At 43.1% G+C, this 18256-nt stretch overlaps 1 protein-coding gene across 2 annotated transcripts; it reads left to right on the top strand.

Moving 5' to 3' along the window:
• Window positions 1–2679: 2679 nt before the first annotated feature.
• Window positions 2680–16569, top strand: atf6b (activating transcription factor 6 beta). 2 transcript variants are annotated; one of them, XM_084562789.1, is made up of 17 exons: window positions 2680–3090; window positions 5976–6055; window positions 6626–6707; window positions 7023–7082; window positions 7166–7245; window positions 7374–7569; window positions 9604–9768; window positions 9854–10023; window positions 10289–10468; window positions 11122–11204; window positions 11676–11888; window positions 12069–12176; window positions 12320–12419; window positions 12514–12581; window positions 13243–13342; window positions 13417–13501; window positions 13637–16569. In XM_084562789.1, exons 1-17 carry the CDS (start codon window positions 3018–3020, stop codon window positions 13957–13959), a joined length of 2166 nt encoding a protein of 721 aa, XP_084418915.1. In that variant the 5' UTR covers window positions 2680–3017; the 3' UTR covers window positions 13960–16569. The 2 variants fall into 2 exon arrangements, with proteins under 2 accessions (XP_084418915.1, XP_084418914.1); XM_084562788.1 differs by having other exon boundaries at window positions 2681–3090; window positions 12511–12581.
• Window positions 16570–18256: the final 1687 nt, after the last annotated feature.

The raw sequence follows: 18256 nt of genomic DNA, 5'->3' as shown, positions 1-18256 counted from the left end.
ACTTTATGAATAAATTCTGAGAAAAACAAACAGAATCCTTCTGTCAGATGCAGAGACAGGACTATACTATTCCTTTAAACTTATCAGACAGAATAATTAGAATAAATGTGAAAGGTTCTTACCTGCAGAGACATTAGAGGCCAGAACAAAGACCAACAAACGGCTGTAGATATTCACCCTCATCTCTGAAACACTTAATCGGACCTCGTCTTATGTTCAGGCTCAAAGCAGGAAGTGTCCATCTGTGTGTATGTTCTCCTGAAACATAAATACACATATGAAGGCAGCGGCTGTGTCTTTTTATGGTGATGAACACTGATGTTTCCTGGTGTCTGACCACAACAACATTTGTCATCAGCAGCAAATGACAGAGAGCGAGAGAGAGAGAGAGAGAGAGAGACTTTCCATCTTGTTCTAAAATCTGGATCATGTCTCCAAGTCAACAACCAACTGTTCATGGTTCTGACACAGCAGTAGGTAGAGAGCCATTAAAGCTTGTTACATACTCCACGAGAAGGGAGAAATTTGTTCTTGTTCTCGAGGGAAGCAAGAACAAGAAGAAAGCTTGTTCCGGCCAGGTCATTTATACTTCACAAGAAGATCAAGTGCTGAACTGCTGGGATGTCCTCATAGGCCCCTCCCACTGCAGCATACATCACACACACTAAGCATTGTGGGAGATTTCTTATTATTTTGGGATGTCGACCTGTCGTTATGACAACTGTGTCCTACGGATCATGGCGTTCATTCGGCATCCACCCACACACAGTATGATCTCTAGGCAGGAGAGGTTAGCAGCCACACTGCTAACATTAGCATCTGGGAGCTAACAGAGTGGCTGCTAGCATTTCCACTTTTTCGCATTAACCACGCCCATTTCCAATTTTGGATACCACACGAGAAAGAAGTTCTGTCTGGTTGATGTGTTGAGAAGTGTGCATACTTACAAGAAAACCACAACTAATGATGATGATTGTTAAGTTTCACTAACTCCATGATAAATTGAATTTCCCTTGGGATTAATAAAGTATCTATCTATCTATCTAAATATATGAATTAGATTAAAGTGACATTAAAATATTTGCATTTTATTGAGCAGACACGTTAAAACATGAAGTACTGGCCTCAGCCCTCCAACCTCCACGTCTCTGTAACTAAACCAGGATGCTTCTGTTATTAAACACAACTCACCACCATAGAAGCTTTAATTTAAGTTGATGTAAGATTAATTTCCGCTGCAGCAGATTTGATTATTTTCAATCAGGTTCAATCAAATCAGTGTCACTGACTTGTTATAACGCTGATGTTTACGCTCTAACTCGCAATTTTCATTCAGGGCAAGTTGTTCACTTGATTTTAGATGTTATTTACCAGAATTTAAAATATATCTCTGCTGGAAGGACACATGTAGAGAGGAATCGATGTTTGTCCCAACACATATCTTTATCTTTTAATGCTGAGGAATCCCTGTAGCCATGTAGCTTCTACTGGCAGTGACTTCTGAGGTTCAGAAACAAATTTATTAAAGTTTAGAAAGCTTTCCTCGTGTTGATCCAGCTGAAACTAATCATTTATGAAGAGGATGGATTTATGGCACGCGATAGGCCCACATGACTGATGTCAACTGAAGGTATAAGAAAGAGGATGTTCCTTTTAGATTGTATTCAGCCTCTATGTCATGATGTTCATCTTCTCATCTGTAGCTGGGATATATCTTTGTTCTTTGACCACAGAGACTCACTCAGTGCATCTAAACCACAGGCCTTCATCACCACGCGCCTCGCTGCAGGTCTCTGTGCTATTTATATCTGCAGGTGTGAAAATGAAAACACGCACATGTGCACTTTGTGTGTCACAGGTCTTTAGTCTTAGTTCAGCTCCAACAAACCTCAGAGTAAAATGCTTTTTAAATGTACTTTAGTGATTTCATAGAGTGTCTATGGGTCTGCCTGCAAAGAATGAAAGGAAAACAGACATTTCTGCAACTCAAAGACCAAAACAATGATGAATTCTAAAGCTGTAAGCACCAGTAAAAACATTCAGTGTTTTCTTTTAGACTCTGTGTAAATATACAGATTCATCGTTGTGTCGCTAGGGGGCGCGCGCTGCTCCAGCTTCAAAATACACAAGAGAACAGAAAAAAAAAGTAGCTGCAGCTCTCTACTAATGAATTACAACAATTAAAAACACCTGTTGCACCTGCTTTAAAAACAAGCAGTCCTGGAGGAGCAGCTGCAGACGGTGTCCCAGTTTGTCCTCATTCACCCCCACACTGCTGTTATGTAATAACTCCCACTCTCCACACCCCGAAAATAATACATCAAAAATAACACTCCCACCTCCACGAGACTTTATTTTAATGAGCTGTGGTGTTTAGTTTGTTTGGCCGTGCAGAAAGAATTAACGCTGTCTTTATAAATAACGTTTAAACAGAAACTACGTCGTGTTATTTATTTTTTTCCAACGCCTGAATCAACGTGATCTTCACTAAAAAAATATATATATGTTGTGCTGATACGTCGTGATTGGCTGGCGTGCTTGTCACTTCCGGAAATGCCTCGCGCTCATTGGTTAGCTTTACCTGTCAATCAAAATAGCGACCATTCGATTGGGCTGAATCACCTTTAAACCCCGGCCTCAACGCCCCTCCCTCCGCGACAGCCTCGCTAGCTTCCAATCATACGGCATGAGCAATCCTATTGGTTCACTCAACTGTCAATCAGATTTGTCTTTGCTGTGATTGGCGCTTATATCAGAAGTGGGCGTTTTTCTTTAGGAAAAAACGTTTCCTTGTCTGACATATGCGAAGCGAAAGGAAGGAGACATCGACTGGAGACTTATAAGTGGAATATATAATATATATCAGCTCTCCGTTAACAGAAACGCCTCATTAGTGCAGAATATAAATGCTATCCAAGGCTAATAGCGCTCGGCTAGCTCGATGCTAACGCTGGAGGCGGTGCTGTGTGCTGTTTAGCTAGCTGTTATCGCTATCTGACTGCGGCGGCTCTGGGGCGATGGGCACGGATCTACTGTCCGACCTGGACACCCGCTTCTTCGCCGATAACCTCCTGACGAGCGAAGACTGGGGTGAGTTCACACCTGAAGCGTCTTAAAGTGGAATAAAACCAGATAGAGCGCGTCTGTTTATCCGTCCTGAGCTAGCCTGCTGTGATAGCAGAGGGCTGCGGGTGATTCCTGCCGCGAGCGGCGCCGTTAAACCTCCTTTAACGGTTATTTCTCATCATATAATGAGATTTTTTTTTGGACATTAAAATGCGTTTTTATGTGCTGGACTGTGTCCCACGCGGTCTCGGTGTCGCTTCCGGACATGTCTGAGTGTGTGTGGTGGGAGGAAGCGTGATTACACATTAATACAGCCACATGTCTCCTCCTTCCTCCCTCTGGGGACATGTCCTCACTCAGCTGGACACCAAACAGTCCATAGTTTATTATAATCAAAGTGATAAAAGACACGAGATTAGAGCACAGAGCTAAAATAATATAAATAAGGCTTCAAGGCTTCTCATCTCAGCTCGTCCTCTAATACATTTACATGTTTAGTTACTTTTAATACTTTTGACTTCAATATATAATGATAATAATAATAATAATTAATTTAACCTGATCATTGAGATCAGAGGTGAGCGCCGTTTCCATGGAGACTGAATCAATCAAAGTGATCAGATGCATGTGTTTACATCCAAACATCAGTCACTGGAGAGGTTTACTGATGAAGAGGAGGATGACATCTACTGGAAATAGAACAGAAGAAGAAGGAGGAGGAGGAGGAGGAAGGAGGTGGAGAGGAGGAAGAGGAACATGGAGGAAGGGGAGAGAAGAAGAAGTGGGAAAAGAGAAAGATGGAGGAGGAAGAGGAGTCGAAGGAAGGGACAGATTGAGGCTGGGGGAGTGGAGAGAGGAGAAGAGGATGATGGAGGTTGAGGATGAGAAGGTGCAGGAGGAAGAGGAAAAGGGGAAGTAGGAGGACAAGTAGTGTCTCCTCCTCCATGTCCTCCTCCATGTCCTGAATGTGTAGAGTCTTAGAAGACGACCCAGATGTCTCCACATTGTCTCCATCGTCTCTGTCCACATTGATTCCATCTTGGTTCATCTTGTTCTTCTACCTCCATGTTTCTGTGCCTCACCTGATGCTGATTAGTAGAGGTTACCATGGTTACCACCACCTGAACCTGATTTAATTCAGACTTGTTCTCCGGTTCATGTTCTGATCAGAATCTGAGACGACTGAATCAAACATCAGTCTGTCAGTGAGAACCCGTCACGTTTTCAGTTTGCAGAGATCTCACATCTAGTTCAGGGCTCTCAGATTCTAATGTGTTACGTCATGTAGCCTCCTCTGTTTTCATTTTAACTGCGTGTTTCAGTGTGAATCAGTAAGAAATGACCTCAGACTTGAAGCTAAATGTGTCGGATGGTTTCCTGTCCAGTGTGTTAGTTTTACGGCTCTGCTGCAGGTCTCTGCTGCAGACGAGCAATAAACTGGATGAGATTAAACTTTAATGATCCCCATGAGAAAACTGGGTCGAGATAAAAACACCAGAGACTTCCACAACTGAAGAATGCACAAAGGAAAACGGCTAAAGACCTATCAGCAGAATCTGTTATCAGAGCTTCATGGAGTTTATCTTCTACCCACAGGATTAGTTTCTTCTGTTTTACATCATTATCACCTGTTTCTGTTTGGCTGATGGGCTCTAAAACTGATCCGTACTCCTGATAGTTCTGTTTAATCAGAGCAAAGCAGGTCAAAGAGAAACTTTAGATTCACATGTTTGGTGTTTTTTTTTGGTTTGACCTGTTGGGCTTTTACCAAGCGTGATGAAGAGCACATGAAACACCTGCTGTCTCCACCTACACTCAATAAAAAGCTGGTGTTTGTTCAAAGTGTTTCAAAGTCCAGACTGGCTTCAAAAACCTGCAAGGCATGATGGGAGAAGTGACACCAGTCCTCAGTCTGCTGGCTTCCTGTTAGCGCCACACACAGATGTGGGTGTGAATATCAAGATTAAATGACCACAGTCAATAAAACCAGTTTTATTTTTATTGTAGTTTCCTTTTAACAGCATCAGTCAACTCCACAGCTGGAATAGACGGGAGCGTAGTCTACAGCGTCTGATCTGAGTCATAAACTGAGCAGCTGACGTGTTGATAGCTGGATAAATAAATATCTCCTCCAGACACGTTTAGATCAGAAATATATAAAAATAACTCTGATTAGTTTCTGTTAACTGTGGAAATGAATGTGACAGCCCTTAGTTTTTATTAGATCTGATCGTCTCTCGTCTTTTATCGACTTTCTCTAAGTAGCTGGTTAATAAATAATAAATGTAATATTCATTCTGTGACACTGACACAACGAGCCTCTGGTGTCTGGTGAACGTCTTCAGTCCTGGTTGTTCTGTCGTCTCTCTGGGTCTGATTGTCTTAGATCACTGTGTCTCTAAACGTCTCTCAGCTTCAGGTTCTTATTTAATTTAACGTTGATGTTAAACGTTAGATTAACATCTAAAAGGAGATCTGAGTCCTCCCTGAGAGATTATAGTGTTTTAATATGTTTGTAAGAGAGAGTTACGAGAGACATAAAACGTTAAGTGTGGTTTCTGTAAATGAACAACGACGAGTCATAAAAACCTTTAGTTATATATTTGTGTTTTATTTATTTATATAACCAACTTAATGTTTGACAGTTTAAATATGTCTTTTAAAAACTTAAAACAGCAGCTATTTAACGACTTAAAGATATAAAAGTAAACGATATAAACCTGTTCTAGTGTGAGTTCTCCGACATTAAAACATGTTTAACTCCACGAGGATTATATGAAGACGTTCTGTCTGAGCCGCTTCAACCTGAGACTGATCTACATCCTCAGAGTTCAAGTTATCAGTGAGTGGTGGTGGTGATGACGATGAAGATGATGATGATGAAGCTCTTAACCCTGTGTTTCCTGCAGATGCCTGCCTGTACCAGTGTGAGAGCATGGAGGAGGGAGAGGACGCAGACCTGGGCCGAGGGCTGAAATACGACTCATCGGTACGAACACAAAACAAAAGAGAAGAAGAGAGAAGAGAGAAAAGAGAAGAAGAGCTCCTCAGCTCTCAGCTCCAGTTTCACACGATCTGAGAGAAACCTCAGAGTTATTTAGTTCTGCAGGTGGAGACGAGGAAAATAATCCTCAGTGTTAACGCCTTCACTGTCAGCTGCTGGGAGAGAAATGACTGTAGTCACTCAAATACTACTACTAATACTACTACTACTAATACTACTACTACTAGTAGTAATCTACTACTACTACTAATAATAATAATACTACTACTACTACTAATAATAATAATAATAATAATAATAATAATGATGCGGTAGAGACAGAGGTAGAGATGGTTCATCCATTGATCTAGTGGAATAAAGGAGGATTAGTATCAGGAACATGTTGGAGATGGATTCTGATCCTCACATCACTTTAGACCAAGATTCATCTCTTCCTCCTCCTCTTCCTCATTCTTCTTCCTCCTTTTCGTTGACTCATCTCATTTAGTTATTAGTTTATAACACACGGCTGTTCGTCCTCAGGCTAATCTTCTTCTTCTTCTCCTCCTCTCACAGTTTGACAATGACCTCGTCCTCACCCTCGATCCTGACAACCCCACGTCACCATGGCGACACCTTGACAACAACCTGCTCACAGGTACGGCTCGGGCCCGGGAACCACAGACCACCTCGGTCAGGCCTCATCATCTCTGAAACATGAGCCGCCTGTCTGAAGCCTCGTCCTCCCTCGGCTGGAGGCTCTTTACAGGCGTCCTCTTTACAGGCGTCCTCAGATGTCTCCGTCCCCCAGAACACAGACCTTTATTCTTTTGTTCTTCTTCTTTCTTCTTCACGTCCCTACACATAAACACATACCCAGTAATAATCTATGTGTTGTAGATGTTCTCACCAGTAGAAAACCGTTTCATTTCCAGTTTGATCAATAACTTTTTATCTCTGTTCCTCTCTGAAGGCGACGCCACTGTGATCAAAAATGAGATGACAATAACTCAGCCGCTGCCCGTTGAAATGTGTAAGTGCTGGTTGAGTTTGTCCAGACCAGACTCCTTCATGTTCTCTTCTTCTGACTCCGTTAACGTCTGTGTCTGTGTTCAGTGTTCCAGGTGAAGGCGGAGCCTCTGTCACCGGCGTCCTCTCTCGGGTCCGACTGCTCGCTATCGTCCCCGGACCCTCAGGTTTGTGTTTATGTGACTTCTTCTTCTTCTTCTTCTTCCTCCAGTGCAGGGCTGTTTCCACTAGCGTACCTAATGAACTGGCCAGGTAGCGTAAACGAAGGTGTCTCACTCCTCCGTCTCCTCCTCAGATCTCAGTTAAAGGCGAGAACCCTCCGACCCCTCCCTACATGTACGGAGACGTCCTGTCGCCTCCGCTGGGGTCCATGGAGGTAACCGTGGCAACGACGGCCGTGCCCCCTCCACAGGCACAGATTCCTGCAGCAGCGACGCCGCTGACGACCACCATCCCAGCGGTCATCGGGGGGATTCAGGCGCCGGCCACAGGTACGACGGTCCGGCTTCAGAGACGACTGATGAAAGACAGAACAGACGGATTATGTTTTAACGCTGGGTGTCGATACTGACTGATCCTTTAGAGGTGTTTCACTTATTAGTTTGACTTGGTTGTGACAGAGACTTTAAAATGTAGAAGATGTCGTATGTATTGAATATTAATCCAGGGATTTGATGGATCCATATCAGAGGTGGATCCAGATTAACACCAGAAATAAAAGACGTTGAGAACGAGTTTTACCAACAAGTCTTACAAGTTTTCTAACGTGAAGCAGGAAGTTGCACAAGTTAACCCTCTGAGGTCTAGAGTATAGTTGGTCGTTTTTTACTACTTTTGGTTTTACCTTTATATTTCATCCTAAAAACAGTTTACCTTGACTTGTTGGTGTCATTCTTTTCAGCACAACCTCACATGTGTGACTTTACAGTTATTGTTTCATTCTGACGTACTGTATTAACACAGTGGACCTAAAACTACACTAAAAACATAAAATCCGATGAGGAAAAAACAAGATTTTTCACTGTGAAAACCACAAACATATTTAATGAACCGTTTTTATAACTTAGAATGTAAATCTAAACTGTAAATTTCAAAAGCTTATATAAAAATTTAGCAAACAGCAAAGTTATTTACAGCTATTTACATTGAAATACAGGAAATGCATCAGGCAATTTTGCACAACTATTTACAACCGTCTGCAAAACTATCAGGCGTCACAATAAGTAGTGTCTAATAAGTAATGTCTAATGTCTAATAATTAAGGTAAGTAAATAAGTAAGGTCACAAATGTCTCGAATCTCAAAACTTGCTTCTCTCTTCACCGTCGTCACTCCGTAGATTGTCTATAGCGTCACTCCCACAACTTTTCTCTCTTCCTTAGCAACCATTACCATATCATTTTCTGATTGGCTGATGTGATGCATTTTTCCACCAATAGGAAAGAGGGTGTCATGTTTTGCTTTCAATCACCTGAAGCTGGCTGTCCCTCTCCGCTTGCTAGCGTTTTCCTTTTCGCCGTATCTTCCTGCACTAAACACGCTCCAAACATGAGGACAGTATTCAGGAAAAAGCATCCTGTATATTAGTTTTAATAAGTCCAGTTTTACTTGTTCTATCAACACAATTTAAAAACTAGTATATAGTTTGAAGTTAACACTTTCTACGCAAATTGAAACAGAGTCTCAGTGAGACTTCGTCTTGCTGCTACATCGTCTTAAGTTGGTCACGTGATTTGGACGCGCCGGCTCGTCCGTCGACTCCAAGATGTAATGAACTGATATGTTTGTTTGTGCTGGGATCTTTCTAACGAGCAAAGGTTTGTTCTTTTAACCCAGCTCTAGTTTATATCTTGTATTTTACACGTTTACTTTTTATTCATCCTCCTCTGAACACTGACCCTGCTGCTGCTGCTGCTGCTGCTGCTGCTGCTGCTGCTGCTGCTGCTGCTGCTTCTCTTTGTTCTCACACATGATTTGACTAAACCTTCGTCTCTGGGTTCAGTCAAATGTCTCCAGACCGTCGACACGTGACGAGGAGCTAACGCTCGTTTGCATGATGTGTCTTCAGCTCAGTCCTGTTAGTCTCTGAGCTTCCTGTTGTACATCATGTACACACACTTAGTGCTGTTTGAGGTTTAACGCTGCAGACTGTGCAACACGTCTGAACTGCTAACGTTAGCTGCACCAGTGTTCCCCACAAGAGCACCAACGTCAGGATTTAAAAAGGTGGAGGTAACGTACAACACAGATAGCTTCACATGCTACGTGTCGTTTACTCCGTCAGGTTAAGTTACAGCAGGACGGTGTTGGGACGGTCTGGGGGGACGGAGGGAGGGAGGGAATAAATAACCTACATGATCTAACACTATAAAACTCATGTGAAGCCACTACTGAGGTGTTGTTCGTTCAGGCTGAGCTACATGTTAGATAACGTGGTCCTGTCTCTGTCCTCGGTCCTGTCTCTGTCCTCGGTCCTGTCTCTGTCCTCTGTCCTGTCTCTGTCCTCTGTCCTGTCTCTGTCCTCAGTCCTGTCCAGCTCAGCCACGTTAAAGGCCAGCACCATCCTGAGCACCAAGCCCCCCATCCAGCCCAGACCTGTGTGCGTGGCCACGCTGCCCGTCCCCCAGACCCCCACACCGGCCAAGACCCTCATCCTGCAGGGCCTCCCCTCCATGGACCAGACCAGACCTGGTAGGAGGACAAACTGATGTCAGTCTAAACACAGATCAGTGTGTTGCAGCAACACGACAACATGTCCTCGTCTTCTGTCCTCCAGTCGTCCTCTCTCAGTCCGTCTGCCTCGGGTCGGCGCCGGCCATCGTCAAGATGGAGCCCGTCTCCCCCGGCATCCCCCAGCACTGCCCCAGCCCCACGGCCCCGCCCACCAGCAAACCCATCGTCCCGGCAACCACGGCGCTGCCTGGCAACAACTCCAACGACATAGATGTGAGTTTGATCCAGTGACACCCACAGCTCCTCCTCAGTTATATCCTTATTTAAAGACAAATGAAAAGGATTAGCATTTTATTTAGTTAGTTTTCTGTTTATGGGTTTGTAAATATTATAATTATTATTATACAGATGCAGGGGCTCGTATCCACAGCTCTTTAATTATTTTAAATCAAGTCTCTCCTCCTCCTCCTCCTCTTCCTCCTCTTCCTCCTCCTCCTCCTCCTCCTCCTCCTCCTCCTGTCCCTCCCTCCATGTCCAGATGAAGGTGCTGAAGCGGCAGCAGAGGATGATCAAGAACCGTGAGTCGGCCTGCCAGTCGAGGAAGAAGAAGAAGGAGTACCTGCAGAACCTGGAGGCCCAGCTGAGGGAGGCCCAGCAGGAGAACGAGCGTCTCCGCAGGGAGAACCAGGCGCTGAAGGAGAGGCTGGCAGGGAAGGAGGTGATGGACCGGATTTATTTATGACATGTGGGAAGGACTGAGAGAGACAGTAGAGACGTTAGAGAGTTAATCAGCATTAACACGTAGCTGTGTTCACATGAGATGAACAGGAAGTAGATGAAGAGTTAGCTCCTCTTTATTAGCATCAGTCAGTCGTCAGGTAAAGGTGAAGCTCTGATGATCTGATGTTTAGTAGTTGTGTTTAGGCATAAACCAAATCTATGTCCTGGTAACGTCAGAGGGACAGAAGAGGAAGAAGTCAGAAATATTCAGTGAAGGTTTGTTGGTCGTATTTAACGTCTGATGTCACCGTTAACAACCGTTAACAACCAGCAGACGTCACAACGGTCTTCAGCTGTTGAACATGGATCCATCTTCATCGTCCTCCGTTCAGGACGTCCTGTTGTTTCCTTTACTGGAGAGAATAGTTCACATCCTGCAGCAACAAAGAACGTCTGAAAAATAAAATTCATCCTGTGAGATCAGTTAATAAATGAAGTGACTCTAAACCCAGAGCTGTGATTAAAGTCACGCTGATTTCCCTGCAGAGCGACAACGACCGGAACGATTAACAGAGAAACATGTTGAGATGAGCTGCTGCAGGTCACACGTCTGAAATATTAAAACTAACATCCACGTCTGTGTTGTTTCAGGGCGGAGACTCTGCAGGAAACAAGAGAGCTGTGTGTGTCATGGCCGTCCTGCTCTTCATGACCTTCAGCTTCGGACCCGTCAGGTACCGGTTCAGACGTCCTCCAATAAGACGACAAGCTTTAAACGATGGAGAGTCCTCAGGGCTGCTTTACTGGAGCTTCTGGAGCTGTTCTTCTAAAAACTCTTTTTATTAAAGCGCCTTATATTCCTTCTTTGTCCTGTGGGCGGTTGTAGCATGAATTAAAAACACACTGATGAACATGAACATGTGATAATATGGACCTTAAATCTGTTCATCAAGAGACGTATGGACCTGTTATAAGATGAGACTTTATTATTAATTCCTTGTCCCAGGACACAAAACAGAATAAGTTAAGAGAAGAAGAACTATATAAGAGTAAATATATTTAAGTGACTAACTGCTACCATCTGTTATTAGGGCTTCTGATTTATGTTCAGTCCTAATTCATTTAAAAAACAGCTATATATATCTATATCTATGTGTGAGTGGGACGATCTGGACTGACGTCTTCTTCTGTCTTGGTCTCTGCAGCATCACAGACAGGAAGCTGTCCACGGGTCTCCAGGAGGACGTGGTGTCCTTCACGGGACGACGTCTGCTGGAGATGGAGCAGCAGCAGCAGCAGATGGACGCTCAGCCTCCCAGCAGATCGGAGGACAAGACGGAGACGGAGGAGGACGGAGGAGACGAGCGGTGGAAGAGAGGAGAGGCAGAGAGATACGCTCCAGAGTCGTATCAGTTCAGGTGAAAACAGCTCCAGGCCTCAGAGGAGGTCACGCGGCTCCTGAAATGAAGGCCGACGTGTTTCCAGACATGTGGAGGAACTGGTTCTTCAGCCGTCGATCACTTTCTCTCTGGAACACACCGTCTTATCTCAGATCCTCTTAAAGACACGTGTTGATGTGAGCGTTTGTGTCGTTGCAGAAACCTCAGCGACGTGTTCAGTGACATGAAGGACCTGGTTCTACAGGACATCGACCGATACTTCACGTCCTCAGACTGCCGCCAGTTCAACCGCTCAGAGTCTCTCAGGTCTGAGGACGCGTCCCTCTGATATTTAATGGTTGAATGATGGAGGACAGGTGGCGCTGCTGCTGCTGCATGAGCCTGCTTCATCTAGTCACAGATAAAATCCTGATGAATAAACCGTGGTGTTGTGTTGTTGTGTCTTCCAGGCTGGCCGACGAGCTGAGGGGTTGGGTCCATCGTCATCAGATCGACAGGAAGAAGTCTGGAGGGAAACCCAAGGTCGCCAAGAAGGCCAAGATCGCCCAGGTCAGAGGTCGTCCCGTCCTGGTCTCCTGCAGCAGACGTGACGTTCTGAGTTCTGTCCACTCACGTTTATAGTTTGTGTTTGTTCCTGCAGCAGAAAGCTCAGCTGAGGAAGACCAACTTCTCCAGATACCTGCCCATCCAGACCCACCGCTCCATAGAGAGGTACGGACTCTTAGACCAGAACCCAGACACAAGGTTTATTAAAGAGAGACGCCAGGAACCTGAAGCTCAGACAGACTGAAGAGTTTAAGAGTTCTGTTGTTTCTGATGGATTAATATAAAATATAATATAATATCATTAATATAATATAATATAATTAATATAATATAATATAATTAATATAATATCATTAATGTAATATAATATAATATAATATAATATAATTAATATAATATAATATAATATAATATAATACAGTATAGTATAATATAATATAATATAATATCATTAATATAATATAATTCAGTGAAAGTTGATGAGTCAGTTCATAGAGAGAGACTCAGTCGCCCCCTAGTGTTGTGGTGGTGGAACTACCTGTCCCTCAGTCCCCCTGTCCTCTTGTCCCTCTGTCCCTCAGTCCTCCTGTCCGCTAGTCCCTCAATTCGCCAGTCCCTCAGTCCTCCTGTCCCTCAGTCCTCCAGTCCTCCTGTCCCTCAGTCCTCCAGTCCTCCTGTCCCTCAGTCCCCCAGTCCTGCAGTCCTCCTGTCCCTCAGTCCTCCTGTCTCTCAGTCCTCCTGTCCTCAGTCCTCCTGTCCTCAGTCCTCCTGTCCCTCAGTCCTCCAGTCCTCCTGTCCTCAGACTCTGTCTGGTCTCTCTGTACAGTCAGCTGCAGGTACTTCCTGGTCCTGAGGTCACCTACAGCGACTTCCTGGACGCCATCGACCGGCGAGAGGACACCTTCTACGTGGTGTCCTTCAGACGGGTAAGGGGACAGGAAGTAGGTGAGCATAAGCGTAGCGTCGTAGCATCACATGACCTGACTACTTCCTGTTTCAGGACCACCTGCTGCTGCCGGCCATCAGCCACAACAAGACCAGCCGTCCCAAGATGTCTCTGGTGATGCCGGCCATGTCTGTGAACGGTGAGAGCCAATCAGACGCCATCAGACGACCATGAGCAGGTCAAAGCACAAGCTAACACCTCTGTCCTCCCCCCTCTGTGTCCCCCCTCTGTGTCCCCTGTCCTCCCCCCTCTGTGTCCCCCGTCCTCCCCCCAGAGAGCCTCTATAACTCCTCTCAGGGCTATGAGATGATGATGCAGGTGGACTGTGAGGTCATGGACACGCGGATCGTCCCCATCAAGTCGTCCGCCGTCCCCCCGTCCCTGCGTGACCCGCCCTCGCCTCCCTCCTCCTCCCATCACCACCACCACCACCATGACCCCAACCATCACCACGGCAACCACACCTCGCTCCGAGGACGCCACACCTCCTCTCCCTCCTCCTCCTCCTCCTCTTCGTCACCGTCGCCTCAGAGGCAGCCTCTACCCGACCGCCGCCCGCCGGCCGAGTATTTAATCGGCCAATCGGAGGGAGTCTGAAGAGGCGTCGCCATGGAGACGGTGGCACGAAGCGGAGAGACGAGGCTGCAGGTTTGGGAGGAAATAAAAAAAGTAAATTACCTCAACGTGTCTTCAACAGGTAACGCTCAGTCTGATGATGAGACGGACACTCTGCTGCACTCTGAGAGACACAGAGACACAGAGACAGAGACAGAGACTCTGATAGGTAATGAACTGATGGAAGACACAGAGACAAGAGACAGACACAGAGACAAACAAGACAAGACACAGAGAGACAGAGACACAGAGACAGAGACTCTGATAGGTAATGAACTGATGGAAGACAGAGACAAGACACAGAGAGACAGAGACACAGAGACAGAGACTCTGATAGGTAATGAAGTGATGGAAGACACCGAGACAAGAGACAGACACAGAGACAAACAAGACAAGACACAGAGAGACAGAGACACAGAGACAGAGACTCTGATAGGTAATGAACTGATGGAAGACACAGAGACACCGAGACACAGACAGAGACAAGACGAGACAAGACACAGAGAGACAGACAAACTAAAACTAAAACGTGGAGAGAAAATCCTGAATAGAGAGGACAGTGACTGCGTCGTGTCTCAGCTGTAATCAGATTACAGTAATCAGATTACTGCTGTAGTCTGGATGTTGAGTGAAGTGGGATCTTCATCAGACGGATCCATCGTCCCTTAAAAGAGATTAAAGTTTAATTGATCAGATTATTTCACAGAGAAATAAAAGAAGAAGAAACGTCAGACGAGTCAATAATGAGAAGAGTTACTGTATCTGAAGATGAACAGGTTTTATTTTGTCTCTTTATTACTTTTATTTATTTCAAAGTTAAATGTTTGGTCTCATCAAAGCTCTGCTCCGTTAGTTTCTACCTGAGTTAACATTTAAATTTAAATTCACTTGTAAAAGTCTCAGATTCTGTTTAATGTGTGAGCGTTTAGTTTGTTTCTGATATTTATTTTCATTCATCAGTTCATTTCTCCAGACTCAGTTTAACATCGTCCTGATTAACGTCCCACTCTGTTGGTCCGTCGCTCTGATCCACGTTTTATTACTGGATTATTTAATAGTTGTAAATATCAGTGTAGATATTCAGCTTTTTTATTTCTTCGTCTTTTCACAGTAAAAAATAATAAAACCAGAAATAAATCCTGTTTCTCTATGTGCTGGTGGTGCGTTCAGGGACCAGCCAGCTCCACTCGTCCTGATCTAAACCTGTATCGGTTCATTTAAATACAAATATGACGTTTGTTTGTTTTATTCTTGTACAGAATTAACTTCAGCTCCCGCTCAGACTGCACAACATGATCGTTTGTTTTATTCTTCCATCCAGAGACTGACGAGATCTAAACTGATCTGATTCAGAATCGTTGTTTATTTAAATATCTTCCATTTGCTGCATCTTCTCGTTAGATTAGTGGACGTTTAGGTTCAGATCCAGGATCTAAAGATCTAAGACACATTAAAGATGAGGAGACGGAGGAGACGCCACAAAGATCTTAAAGTAGTTTAGAAACTGATTTATTTCATAAATGAACTGATATCGAATCGATTCAGGAAACTAGAGGTGATGATTGGAGGAGCCATAGAAACATCTGCTTCACTTTAATATTATATTATATTGTATTATTATATTATATTTATTTAATTCATTCATTCATTCATCCACCTGGAAACATTTACACTAACGAGAAGCTGCAGCAGTTTGATGGTTAATTAATTGATTAATGAATGAATCATTTAAATGTGATCAGCTGAGAGGAAGTCAGAAATATTAACTGATAATTAAACTGGATGAGTCAATAAATAAATCATCATCAATATCAGAGGTTTAGATTTTCAACATGGCCGCCAGAAGGAGCCTTTCCCTCATGCTAAGCTAAAGCTAAGCTAAGTTAAGCGACTTTAGGTGTTTGGGTTTTTTTATCATGCGTTTTCTAAACTGTGGGCGCTGATCAGCTGATCGATCAGCTGATCGATCAGCTGATTGATCAGCTGATGATTGACACGTTTTGCTGCTCTGCACAAAAATCTCTAAATCTGTTTGTTTTGTCTTTTTTATACAGAATTCACTGAACTTGTTGATTTTTATGTAAAATACAAAGAAAAAAAAGTTGAAGTTAAAAGATAAATTAGTGTTTTTTTATTGTTATGTTTTTTGGGGGGCGGGGTTAAAAACATTTGTTTGTGTCTGGAGACTGGCCTGGCCTGGCCTGGTCCAGTCCGGTCTGGTCCGGTCCGGTCCGGCCCGGTCTGGTCCGGTCTGGTCTGTGGCTTCATCTGTGACGACAACAGTTAAACTTTAAGGTTCGTTATTCTGGTTTTGTTTCTGAGCCTCAGACCAGATCTGTTTAAACTGTAAATACGACTCCTTCTCTTCTTTCTTTTCTTTTCTTTCTTATTTAAATGAGATGAAATCATGTAAATACTTTGTCTTTGTAATTCTTCACGTTTGTAGGAGCCAAGTGTTGAGTTTGATACAGAAACAATAAAATAACTGAGGAAGTCTGAAGGTAGAAAAACCCACAGTGCTCTGGTTTTATTTTAATGCTAACATGCTAACATGCTAATGCCTAACTGGTTAAATCTTCGTTTCTACCACAGAAGAAGAAATACATGATCTTGGTTTTAGATTTTTAAACTTTTAAATTTACTCTTTGACCTTAAATGTTTTTAAAACCTAAATCATAAATTAGATATTTATTGTGTAAATTAAACTTTGTTCTCTTTTATAAATTCATCTCAAAGGTTTGGCTTTTTAATTTGATTCACTAAATCATATTTTATTTATTAAAATTACATTTTTAAGTCATTTTATTTTTCTTAATACATTTAACATTTCTCTCCTAATAAACCTTTTTATTAATTTAATCATCAAGGAGAAACTTCAGAATCAGAATACTTTATTAATCCTTCAAGGAAATTGTTTAAACATCTTAGTTTAGTAAAGTTTATCTGGAGTCTCTGTTTCTACTACTGGGCCAATCAGATCATTTGGGGGCGGGGCTTAATGTATTGATGGACAGTTGAATTAGTTTAAATGTCTGTGATTGGTTGTTGGAGGATCCAGGTGATGCAGAGGTATTTATTTGTGGTCACAGGTCACAGGTGATGTTTATTGTTGAGCTGTAAATGTCGCTGGATGTTTTCAGGCCTGGAGGTCACGGGGAAGGTCAACGTGAGGTCAACGTGAGGTCACATGTTGCTGCAGGAGAAAAAACAACAAATCAGAGGAAGGAGAAATAAAGTGAAGGGACGGTTTAATTAGAGGGAAACCAAACCGCTGCAGGCTCCTCTCAGGTTAGATTTAATCCTTCAGTCAGGACCAGATTAGAAATAAAACACTGTTAAATGTGTTGAACTCTCAAACTCTGTTCACACGTGTAATTCTTCCTTCAGCCACCAGGGGGCGACAGAGTTCTGCATGAAACCTGAGTGACCTGAAGTCAGACTGAAGAAGAAAGAAAGATAAACATTTATGTTAAGATTATATTGATTCATTTTATTCATTCTTTACATTTACATAACAAGCACTAGATTATCTTCATGCTACGTCTTTAAAAACAACAGTGTGTACAACATAAAGATTAATAAATGTTACTAAAAGTTTAATACTACACATCTTTAAATACCCGTTATAAACCATCTGCCCCCTGGTGGAGTTATCCAGGCGCTGCAGTCACTAGCTTTTGGCAACCATTTCCAAAATGGCCGCCATCATGGACAAATCTTTGCCAATTTTAAAATGGTTAAGATTCATTTATGTAGTTATTGATATCTCAGTGTGAAAGTTTATTTTATTGACTCAACGTATAATTAATTCATAGTTTATTAAATATATTAAAACCCTGTTAGAAGGTCGTGGATCATGAAGTGGTGAAGTGATGAATCCAGAACACTGCCACCTGCTGGTATCAAGAGGTGTAGGAGGTTCTAGTCTTTGTGGTGCGTTCAAGTGCATCTTTTTGTCGTCCTTCGTTAACAGGCCTTAAAGCTGAAGATTATCAGATTAAAATCAACTCAAAGATTAAATGTGTGGATCCAGGAGGATTAAAACCATCCAGTGTTGTTTCTGCTGTGATGAGGATTTTCTTCCGTCAGTGATGAAGTTAATGAACGGATGTTAATTCTGGTTTCATGAGCTCGTTTAGTGAAACTTCATCACTGCTGAGTTTATTATGGAAAATACATTCAGATGTAATAAAGCAGATCCACTTAGAGAGCTGCTGCTGTCAGGAGAAAACAAACGTGATCTGGAAGACGTTTCCTGAGTTCATGAAACATAATGATC

This window comes from Chelon labrosus, assembly GCF_963514085.1.
Source record: "Chelon labrosus genome assembly, chromosome: 16".
Classification (NCBI taxonomy): domain Eukaryota; kingdom Metazoa; phylum Chordata; class Actinopteri; order Mugiliformes; family Mugilidae; genus Chelon; species Chelon labrosus.
Note: the sequence above shows the minus strand (reverse complement) of the source record. Positions and strands in the feature narration are given on the sequence as shown.

Coding starts and splice junctions, on each gene's coding strand:
- atf6b (XM_084562788.1), top strand. CDS start 3,018: ATGGGCACGGATCTACTGTCCGACCTGGACACCCGCTTCTTCGCCGAT. Junction 6,708..7,022: donor TGACAACAACCTGCTCACAG/GTACGGCTCGGG, acceptor TCCTCTCTGAAG/GCGACGCCACTGTGATCAAA. Junction 13,502..13,636: donor GCCGGCCATGTCTGTGAACG/GTGAGAGCCAAT, acceptor TCCTCCCCCCAG/AGAGCCTCTATAACTCCTCT.